Source organism: Megalobrama amblycephala, linkage group LG4 (assembly GCF_018812025.1).
Source record: "Megalobrama amblycephala isolate DHTTF-2021 linkage group LG4, ASM1881202v1, whole genome shotgun sequence".
Lineage (NCBI taxonomy): Eukaryota > Metazoa > Chordata > Actinopteri > Cypriniformes > Xenocyprididae > Megalobrama > Megalobrama amblycephala.
The window spans coordinates 31,719,733-31,731,565 of record NC_063047.1 but is presented as its reverse complement, the minus strand read 5'-3'; the positions used below and the strand labels follow the sequence as shown (position 1 = coordinate 31,731,565).

At 37.5% G+C, this 11,833-nt stretch overlaps 1 protein-coding gene across 1 annotated transcript in view; it reads right to left on the bottom strand.

Annotated features, from left to right (window-relative positions):
• Positions 1–2,891: 2,891 nt before the first annotated feature.
• Positions 2,892–11,833, bottom strand: part of LOC125267347 (metal transporter CNNM4) — a 49,918-nt gene continuing 40,976 nt past the window's right edge. Inside the window, exons 6-7 of the mRNA XM_048188887.1 lie at positions 10,204–10,379; positions 2,892–4,835 (exon numbers count right to left, since the gene is read on the bottom strand). Of these exons, the coding sequence (XP_048044844.1) occupies positions 4,596–4,835; positions 10,204–10,379 (416 nt within the window). The 3' untranslated portion in view covers positions 2,892–4,595. The remainder of the gene's footprint in view (positions 4,836–10,203; positions 10,380–11,833) is intronic.

The window sequence follows — 11,833 nt, the reverse complement described above, 5'->3', positions numbered from 1 at the left end:
GTCACTGTCTACTCTCAAGATCCATAAAGGTACTAAAAAAATATTTAAAACAGTTCATGTGAGTACAGTGGTTCTACGTTAAAGGGATAGTTCACCCAAAAATGAAACTTCTTTCATCATTTACTCACCCTCAAGTTGTTCCAACCTTGTATAAATATCTTTGTTCTACTAAACACAAAGGAAGATATTTGGGAAAATGTTTGTAACCACACAGATCTCACCCCCCATTGACTACAATGGTGGATCTGCTTGATCTTCCAGTGTCCATAAAAGAACTAGTAGCGTGCAGTAACTTCTGTTGGCAAAAACTTTAGTCCTTCATCATTACTTATACAAGAGCAGTGTCACAGATATAGTCTTGTAAGGATCTTGGAGCTGTGCCGGAATTGAGGTTGTGCTGTACTAGCCCCGTTTGTCCACAGTCCTTATCTTGTGCCAGGAAGATGTTTTGGTTGTGGTCAAGCACTTCCTGCAACTGTCCATGCTGGCTGGGGGTAAGTCCTTCACTGCACCATTGCCACAGCTCCTGAATCACCAGTACAGTCTCTTTTGAAGGAGAGGGCACTGGTTCGGTCAACTGGGCCGGCGTGGTGCTAACATCCATAGGGGTAACATTCAATGAGGGCGCTCGACTATTCTGCCCAGCTGCTTTCCCCCTCGCTTGGCCCAAAGGCACATCAACTGTCTTTTGCCCCTTCTGTAGGGGAACAACTTCATGACCGATCTGAAGGTAAGCCCTGGCCACATTTATGCAAGCCCCTCTCAGTGTCAAAAAATCTAGTCCAGTAATACAAGCATCGTCTATGTCTGCCAGCCAAAACTTATGGACGAAAACACCCGTGCCCACGGTCACCTGCAGGTGAGGACCGCCCGCTCCCCAGTTACAGTTCTCACCTGCATCGCAGTAGCTGACTATCTAGTCTCAGCCTCAGACATTACGGCCACGGACCGTTGGCTGAACGTCTGATGCATATGGTACACTTAACTGGAAACACGTCTTGGTTGAATTCTACAGGATGTCTGTGAGACACGTGCATCGCGTTTTTTAATGGTCCGTCTGGAAACAAATGCTGTGACGCCAAACCCCCTTGTGGATTTACAACTGTGACAATAAGCAATTACCAGGATCAACTAAATGCTGGGTTTTCAAAAGTATGTGTAGTGTGTGGCTCCTTTGTTGCAGTAAACTTGCGCAATATTCTTGAATTAATAATTTATTAGATGCACGCTGGTCTGTTATTGTAGAGACATCGACTTTACATTTTCACACCCCTAAACATGACATGGAACAAAACGAATTGTGATTGGTTGCTTACTTGCGTTACATGTCAGTCAAACGTCCTCTTGGGTGGTCCTTGGCCAATGAAAGCTGCAATAAAGTCTAAAGGTCTGGCTACACGAGACTACTGACCACCCAGCTGGCATCGTCCCTTCCGTTCCAGGCAGGGTTCCTGGGCAGACGATGGAAATGGTGGACCCTGTGTCAATGAGGGCCCTGCAAGCATGTCCATTTAGAACACAGTGCATGTACAAACCCTGGGTGTGGCCCACAAGCGAACATTTTTTCTATTGAGGGGTGTAAACTGTGGCTTGCGGGGCAAAATGCAGGCTTGCGGGGCAAAGGCGCAGGGGTGGAACAATCACGGGCCAAATGTCACAACCTCCCCGCAACGGTAACATGGGTCCCATTGAGTAGAACGCCCTTGCTGGTTCAGGGGCCTTATTGCATAAGGTCACCCATATGGCATATAAGGGATATGCATCATCGACATTAGTACACTTGGTCTGGCGTACTCGGGCAGGAGGGTGGCAAGAGAGAGCCTCTGCACGTGTCATCATGAATACAGACTTGCTCTGCCTCTGCCAATGCTTGAGCCAGTGTTCGTGGGGCAGATAAGTGAACATGCAGTCACAGGGTAGTCTCGGGTACTCTCGCCACACATAGAACCACACATATCTGCTGTTCAAGCACCCCCAGTCTCCTTTGTCAATTTATACCTAAACCTAGCATTATGTGTGCTGTGTAAACAAGATGGTTATTGTAGCTTTAGACTAAATTTGAGCATTTACTCATCTCACTTGCACAAAAACAGAATCAGTATTCCTCAAAATTAATAAAAACAGTGAAAGGAAAACTCAGAATATTACACAAACCTGCGATGTTAAATTATACAAATGTACTTTATGTATTTAATCTCACTTTATTAACCAACGTCTTTGCTGCTGACATTTGATGATTCAAATCAACCATACTAATAATATAATCAAAAATGACTTTAGTTAAACATTACAATTTGCATTTAAGTTTTTTTTTCTTTCATTGCTTATGAGTGTTGAACTTCCTTCTCCTGTGTCCTTTTCTTCTACATCCAGAATGGCAGCACAGGTAAAAGTTTTGTTTGAGCTGCGCCCTCTACTGTACAAGCGTGCATTTGCATTTCCTTCAGCCTGAGGCTTATTAATTTCAATTTTGGTGTGAAAGGGCCATTACATTTGCCAAAATAGAACTTTTTTGTTATTAAAAACCAAGAAAAGCCCAGTCCAGGTGAGAAAACATAATGTAACATTACTTTCCATAAAACATAAGTAGCACAATTAGTTATTTTTAAAAGTAACTTTCCCCAACATTGGTCAGTACACCTGCTGATGATTTAATGCAGAACATCTGAATTGTTAAACACTTTTGCTGTGCGAAAGAGTCAGAGGGAAATCTGGATGAATTACAGAACAAATCACACTTTACAAGAAAGTGTAAATATTAAATTTGATACTCTTAAGATGTGTCTTATTAATATAAAGCTGAGACTACTTCCCTTTAGTCCTTTTACATATTCACTTGATTTGAGGTTTACAAAATACCACTGATTATGAATACAAGAATATGAAACATATTACACTGATTAAATAAATAATTTAATAGCCAAACTCAGATCATCTAAAAGAAGACCTTTCCCAAACCACAAAATAACTTGGAAAAATACAGTATAAAAAGAATCAAGTTTCCTTTGAAGACAAAAAAAAAAAAAGGTGTGAATTCATAATGTATTTTGTGACTAATTTGAGAAAGATAGGAAATCATTTTTGATTAACAGTTCAAACGAACAGGGAGTGTCTAAAAAAACTGAGCAGCTGTCAACAGCCAAAAATAGAAATACACAGTGCAGTTATTGTACCCCTTTTTATCAATCGAGAGATGCTACAGAATAGAGGAGGCTTTGCGTCCATTTGACTAGGCATATCTTCCAAGCAACCTGTCTGAGACACTTTACACTTTGATTGTTCTTATCAGTTTGGAACATATTTGGTATGAAAGCAAAAGATTTGCACAATGGCAAAAAAGGCAAAGAAACAGTACATTTTATGAAGTCACTTCCTGAACCTGCCATCTCCTAGTTTTAGGCATCTACAATTTGTAGTTTGTACCATGTCAACCATGCAACCTGCATATAAAACGCACAGCAATGTTAAGAACTCACAAAAAATAATAATAATTAAAAAAAGAAAGAAAAAAGAAAATCATTTAAAAAAAAATACAACCTCAATTGAATGCTAAATAAATACAGCAAAGTGTTAAATTCTTTTGGTTAGATTACCTCTGGTCCAATGGGAGCAACAGATACAGTTCGAGAGCTTTAATCACACAAATGTCTTGTGCTGAAAAGTGACTCCATTTACAGTTGTACTACAATGACAAATGCTTGTTCTCTTTGGAGTAAAAAAGTCAATGCAATATTTTTAAAAGGACAATTTTACACATACACAAACACTAAATCACATTAACAAATCTCCACAGACAACCAGCAGAAATATCAAACATAAAAATTACATGTGGATGCCATGTGGATGAGATGCATTTTATCTTTGTGTTTCACTGTTTGGTGCATTTGACGACAGCATGCTTCACTTTTTTTGATCACTTGTCGCATGGGTTCACGTAAATCAATAGGGAATTATCGAACATGCAATTACTATGTGAAGCTCAGCGTCTCCCTGAGTTGTTGCTTGCTTGGGCTGCAACGGCCAAATCGGACTCATGCGTTGTCGTATATAACACACACTGGCACGTATATATCTCTATCACAAACTCACTTTCATTTTCACTCACACACATACATACATATATATATATATATATATATATATATATATATATATATATATATATATATATATATATATATATATATATATATACGGAATTTGGTACAAATGATAGAGCTATTGACTAACACTAAATAAAAAGGCATCTGCAGTTTCCCTCACTCGCATTCAGCCAGTTTCTGAGCAACTTCAATAGAAAAATGACAAAATAAACATCTTCATGTATATAGAAATGTCTCTATTATCACAGTCTATAAAACTCCCCAAAGAGACTATTGGAAACAGGGGCCTTTTTCAGTCCAGATACACTTTGGCTTCTCTGTGCCTTCGTCTTGCACAATGTGTTACACAATGTCTCAGCAAACTATTGCTCATCATTGACCCACACGGATATACCGGGAAATGGAATGGCTAGTGTCTGATAAAACTGTATGGGAAAAGGTGCTTAATGTCCAGTGGGTGTGAGGGACATCGTTGAATTGTGTGCAAGTGTGTCAAATGGCACTCTCGTTATGTGTGCTGTGATTGGCCTGGAGTGCAGATTGGCTGTTCTGTTCATTGAGGAGTGAGGTCGTCTCATCGGGGGCATCCGTAAGCGTGAGAATGTTTTCCGACGAGGGATGGTGAACGGATGATGTGCTGTTATCCACGCGGCCGTGTCCGCTGTCTGGAGACTGGGGCGAGCTGTCCAACCGAGACGCCATCAGACCGTTCTGATACTGAGAGCGTGTGATCTGGAAAACAGGAAGAGACAGAAATATTGGTTGTGAGAGCCATTTAGAATTTATTGTAGAATTTCTGCATGGGGATGGGACCTGGGCGCTGAACATGCTGATTGGTTGAGTTCAAGCAGCATTTTATTTCAGCCATTTTTGTAAAGTCTGCTGCAGTGCGTGCAGTAAGAGTTGTTTGCTATTCGAATCAAAAATACGACCGATGGACTGACGATGAGGTTCAGGCTTTATTAAGCTTATATGCAGATAACGAAATCCAGTCCTAAGTCACCAGACTATCTTCACGGTACTTTAGACTGCTATGGAAACGCAGCTAGCAACAGGTCTGGGGGAAAAAATGTTCCTGGGACAAATTGTTCCAGATAATTTTGGTGGAAACGCGGCTTTAGTGACACACTGAAATTTTTTTTTTTTACCAAAACACAAAACCGAAATTACAGTTTATTCAATAGTAATCAATTAAGCATACATAAACATCTAAACTGCACATTGGGGGGATTTTATATCAACTTTTTTATTATTATATAACTATGTTGAAATATAAACATTTAAACGGTGGCTGTAATAAAAACATGGCAAGGCAATTTTATTTGTATAGCACATTTCATACACAATGGACACTCAAAGTGCTTTACATAAAGAGGAAGAATAAAAATAGAACATAAGAAATAGAAATAACAGTAAAAACAGAGAATTTTGTTATCTGGATGAAAGAGCTAGGAAGTTTCAGGGAATTTTTTTGTTGTTGTTGTTGTTGTCCGTCAGAGTGGATCTAAACGGATCTATCCATCAGAGCAGATCTAACTGGATCTTCCTCACACGTCAGGACCGCTGTCTAGCTCTACCTGTTAAGGCACCTTGAACTGATAAACAAAGTTTCAATCTCCCCTTTTGCCAAGACACCTCAAAATGCGCCACACAGCCCCAATCCCCCTTCCGGAGATATCTTATCTATGCAACGCAGTTCAAATTTCCCCTTTGGAAATTTCCCCCTTTGGAAAGTATCCTGACTGTAATCCAGATATATCTTAACCATGCACCCCAGCTCAAATTTCCCCATGGTTTGTCCATATTTACCAAATTTAAACCTAATCACAAAAGCTTTCTTCCTAATTCACCCAGCTCTTTCAACCAGACAGCAATATTTAAGATGCATTAAAAGTCAGGAATAACAAGATGATACATAAAAGATATAAAATACATTAAAAATGAAATAAAACAGGAAAGGAATTAAAAAAAAAAAAAAAAAAAAAAAAAGATAATACGTATAAAACAGTTCGGACATAGCACAGTGCTCAATCAGCAAATGCATAGATAAAAATATATGTTTTGAGTCTGGATTTGAATGTGGCTACTGTTGGAGCACATCTGATCTCTTCTGGAAGCTGGTTCCAGTTGCGGCTGGCGTAACAGCTAAAAGCAGACTCTCTCTGCTTTGAGTGAACCCTGGGTATTTCTAAGTGACTTGATCCTGATGATCTGAGTGATCTGTTAGGTTTATATTCTATGAGCATATCTGCAATGTATTGAGGTCCTAGGCCATTGAGTGATTTATAAACAAGTAGCAGTACTTTTAAAATCAATTCTAAATGCAACTGGAAGCCAGTGCAAGGACCTGAGGACTGGTGTGATGTGTTCATGTTTTCTGGTTCTGCTCAGAATCCTGGCAGCAGCGTTTTGTATGAGCTGCAGCTATCTTATGGTCTTTTTGGGCCAGTGAGGAACCCATTACAATAATCCACCCTGCTGATGATGAAAGCATGAACAAGTTTCTCTAAGTGTTGACTGGAGACAAAGCATCTAATTCTTGCAATATTTTTGAGAAGATAATATGCTGATTTAGTTATTGTCTTTACATGGTTATTGAAACTCTGGCCTGACTCCAAAATCACGCCAAGATTCCTAACTTGATTTTTAGTTATTTGACCCCTAGAGTGAAGGTACGTGTTCACTTTGAGAACTTCATCTTTGTTTCCAAACGCAATGATTTCAGTTTTGTCTTTGTTTAACTGAAGGAAGTTTAGGCACATCCAGTTTTTAATTTCATCAATGCACTGGCACAGGGAGTCAATGGGGCTGTAGTCGTTAGGTGATAGGGCTAGGTAAATCTGGGTGTATTGAAACATACATTAAACAAATGAAGACAACAGGTTAAAGGTTAAGTGTGTAAATTTTAGCAGTATCTAGCGGCAACGTGCGAATTGCAACCAACGGCTCAGTCCACCGCTCATCCCTCCCTTTGGAAGCACATAGAGAAGCAATGGTGGCCGACACAGGACAAAGATGTCGTTGTCTGAGACAGAAGAGAGTAGCCAGTCACACAATGAGGTTTCTTTACAGTTTGTCCATTTAGGGCTACTGTAGAAACATGGCAGTGCAAAATGGCGACTTAACATATAAGGGGACCTTACAATTATCGAACATGCAATGACTATGTGAAGCTCAGGGTCTCCGAGTTCTCCCGTGCAGTTCAACAAGAAGTCAGCTATTATTATGCTATTAAGTCAGCTATTATGCTCTGGAATTTGATATACTCCTCCTAGGCGATTAATCCAATCATCACCAAACTCGGCCAGCATGAAATCAAAACATTGAGGATGCCAAATTGTGAGCGGATTTTTGATATCTCAAACGGTTTGGCCGTGGTGAAGCAACAAATTTATGGCGAGATAAGGGGAACAGGAAGTATGTTATAACATCTGCATACATTGATTGATTTTTATGAAACTTCAACTGTGTGTTTGTTGTAGGAGTCCGATCACATGGATGTGACTATTGTGAGTCAAAGTTATAGCGCCACCAACCAGCAACAGGAAGTGTGTCACTTTAAAAATGCTTTGAGGTCACCCTTTTATTTTTACCCGATTTCCTTTAAACTACATTAGAATAATGTCAAGACATGGCGAATGTAGACCTGTGAAAAGATTTTTGATATTTTTCAAGCACTGTTGCCATAGCAACAGATCTAACTTCAATATTTGTTTTGTGATTGTGAACATCATGTACGACGCATATGTCCTTAAATTAATTATTTATTGATATAATTCAAGTTTATTAAAAACCCCTATTTAAGTAAATTACACATGATTTTATAAAAGTGGATGTTTAAAATAAACTTGCATAAGTGAGCAGAAAAATCTAGACATGTTCCTTACTATTACCTGAGACTGACATTAAAATAGACTTTGCAGGTTCTGTGATTTGGCCCTATTTATTAATTTTAGAATTTTTTCATCATATACCACACATATTGAAATGAAATGAAAGCATGCTTTTGGTGCATAAGTTTGGTGCACAAATATGGAAGCCCATTTCCGCCACTAAATAAAAAAATAAAAAGTAATTGCAACTTTTTATCTCAGAATTCTGACTTTTAATCTCGCAATTGCGAGTTTATATCTCACAATTGCGTAATATAAAGTCAGAATTCTGAGATATAAAGTCACAATTGTGTGATAAAAAGTCAGAATTCTGAGATATAAAGTCGCAATTGTGTGATAAAAAGTCAGAATTCTGACTTTTTTTTCTCGCAATTCTGACGACTTTTTAATCACGCAATTCTGACTTTTTTCTCTCAATTGAGAGTTATAAAGACAGAATTCTGAGATATAAAGTCGCAATTGCATGATATAAAGTCAGAATTCTGAGATATAAAGTTGCAATTGCGTGATAAAAAGTCAGAATTCTGAGATATAAAGTTGCAACTGTGTGATAAGTCAGAATTCTGAGATATAAAGTCGCAATTGCGTGATATAGTCAGAATTCGGAGATATAAAGTCGCAATTGCGTGACAGTCAGAATTCTGAGATATAAAGTCACAATTGCATGATATTAAGTCAGAATTCTGAGATATAAAATCTATTAATAAATAGATTTGGCCCTATTTATTAATTTTAGAATTTGTTCATCATATACCACACATACTGAAATGAAATGAAAGCATGCTTTCAGAATTCTGAGATATAAAGTCGCAATTGCATGATATAAAGTCGTAATTGCATGATATAAAGTCAGAATTCAGGAAGTCAGCTATTATTATGCTTAAGCAGTAATCTCTAAGCAGTAATCCTGATGGTCAGTCGCAATGAAAGGAAACGCAAGCAAAGTAAGGACTGTGAGAAATAAAGTTTCACACAATTGTGAGAAAAAAAAGTCATAATTCTGACTTTTTATCACGCAATTGCGACTATATCTCAGAATTCTGACTTTATATCACGCAAGTGTGAGATTAAAAGTCACAATTACTCTTTTTATTTTTTTATTTAGTGGCGGAAACGATAGCTCATGGAGGAAAAAACAATTTAGGGCAGGGCTTGATTTTGTCCATGGAGAACTGATTGGATGTATGAAATGTAGTAGTTTTCTATTGGTCTATTGGCTGTGAGCAACAGGTTGTCCCACCCTCATGCCATAGAGAATTACAAGGGCACATGAATTTAAAAAACATGTGCACGGATCATTTAAAATAAATACTAAAATATTTCATAAAAAATATTTTGTGATGGAGTATTTTTGTGCCAAATACACTACTTCTGGTTTTGGACTGGGTTTTCTGAGTTTTTTTTTTTTTTTTTTTTTTTTTTTTTTTGAGTATGGCCCTTTATCACGTAATAAAGAGTGGAATTCCTTGTATGGGTACTTCTCTCTGATGCGTGCATACACACACACATCATCCGGAACAAGAGCACTTTGTTCAGGTTACGGAAGCAGAGAGATTTTTCAACAATGTCACCAAAGGAGTGTGTTTTTAGTTGTGAGGGAAAGATGACATTTTCAGCTTCCCAAAGAACCCAGTGTTAAGGGAACGGTGGATGAAGTTTTTCCGGGACAGCAATGGAGTTGTATGTATGTTTGTTTGTTCCCGGAAATTCGTTGATGAATGCTTTGTAAACAAGTCCCAGTTCAACACTGGATTTGCAGATCGCAGGTGGTGATTAAAACTGTATCAGATGTCTGTGTTTTGTTGGCAATCGGCATGCAAGTGCATAAAATGTAAACAACACAAACTTTTTGTTCCCTTTTTTAATAATGATGTCACAGCTTGCAGACGATCTCGAAGTAAAAGCTGCACATGCTTGTGACTCTTTAGCTCTGCCCACGGCAGGCACGCCTCCAGGAGCTCAGCTTTTTTTGGAAAGACTCGGTACTCTGTATCTATCTTTTATGAATATGAAAAATATAAAGATTTTTCGGAGATATGGAGGATGCAATACTACTCTACAGATACTCAAGATTAATGTGTGTGTTACCTACCCTTTAAAGACACCATTTTGGTAAATGATTTCGGCCTTCAAAAACTGTTTTGACCAAAATCAAAAAATCATTTTTGGCCGCCGAGAGTTCATGCATCACTAAACCATATCTTTACCTTCACAAACTGTAGGTCCGCCAGAGCTCGGACATTGAAGTCTGGTGTGTACTGCGGCAATGGAGCGCTGCTGAGCTGCGTGTTGCTGCCGCTGACGGACTGAGGTTCAGGGTGATCTGTGTAGTTCAGAGACGCAGATCGGTTGAGTCCGCTGATGTGAGAGGGTGATCGGAATTCTGAAAGACACGCACAGAATGTTGAAAAGATGTGATAAAGGAGGGTGAGTAAAGAATGACAGACTTCTCAGCATGATGATGATTTACAATGTTTTCAGGAGCTACAGTGCAAAAAATATTTAAAACAAATGAATAGTTTTATCAGCAAGGATGCATCAAAAGTGACAAAGATATTAGGAACATTCCATGTCAAATCAACCAATTTTTTTAAAAAATTCCCTGCTCAAATGTATGTTTTTGTTCATATTTTTTTCTGAAGAAAGACAAACAAAAATAGTGATGAAACCAAAATATTAATATTATTACTGAGTAACCCACTATTTTGTAAAGGTGGTTTTCACATGAGATTTGGTATAAAAATGACTTTAGAAAGACGGCAGCATCATTATTTTATTTTTACACTGAGATTGGTAGGTCTATAAGTTAAATCTGTTTACTTTATTATTTATAAATAAATATATAGCTTTTATTATTTATTGCAATATGCCAATGGTGAAAGTTCAAAAATTGGAAAAAGGGCACTTCTTGTGTTTTTTGCCTCAAGTTTGCATGCCTGTAACTCAAGAAGTATTAAAGATATCTTTATATCCTTTTTAATTTTGGTTTTTAACAAACATTTCTTTTGCTATCTTCATTTTAAAAGCTCAACTTGTTTAAATCCCAGAGATATGGAGATCTTAATGCTGCTCATTGAGTAAAGTGCTAAATTGTACACATTTTCAGTTGTCAAAAACCAAATGTGGGTCACTTTGCATACAGCTGATACTCTTTTCTTTCAAATAGGAATCTCTGAAGAACAAATATTGTTGAAACTAGAAATGTATTGTGTGTTTTTCCATCAAAACTACTGCATAGAACATAACTCTCTGAGTGCCATAAATATAGTTTTTTCAAAGTTTGGATGCCTGATTTAAAGATATCTTAATATGATTTTAGATTTTGGCTCTTAAACTTTTCTTTTGAAAACTAAACTTCATTTTCAAGGTCTTTGTTTCATAGGAACACAAATCTAAAATTATTTTTGATATCTATAAAACTTCTTGTGTTAGCAAGACATGTAAACTTCAGAAGAAGGTTGTTGTATGCCATTATTTTGATAGAGGGAAACAAGATACATTTCTAGTTTCAGTGTTATTTGTTCTTCAGACATTCCTCTTTAAACACAATAAATATCAGCTGTTTGAAAAGGTAGCCACATTTGGTTTTTGACCATTGAATATGGGTAAAATAAAACAATTTGAACATGGAGATCCCCTTTGAGATCCCCATGTCTATGCGACTGAACATAGGACCTTAAAAATGAAGATTCCAAAAGAAAAGTTTATTAAGAATGACAATCTAGAATATTAAGATATCTTGAATACTTTTAGAGTTACAGACATTTCATACACTTTGGAAAAATAATATTTATGGAACTGAGACAGGTATGTTCTATGCAATAGTGTTGACAGAAA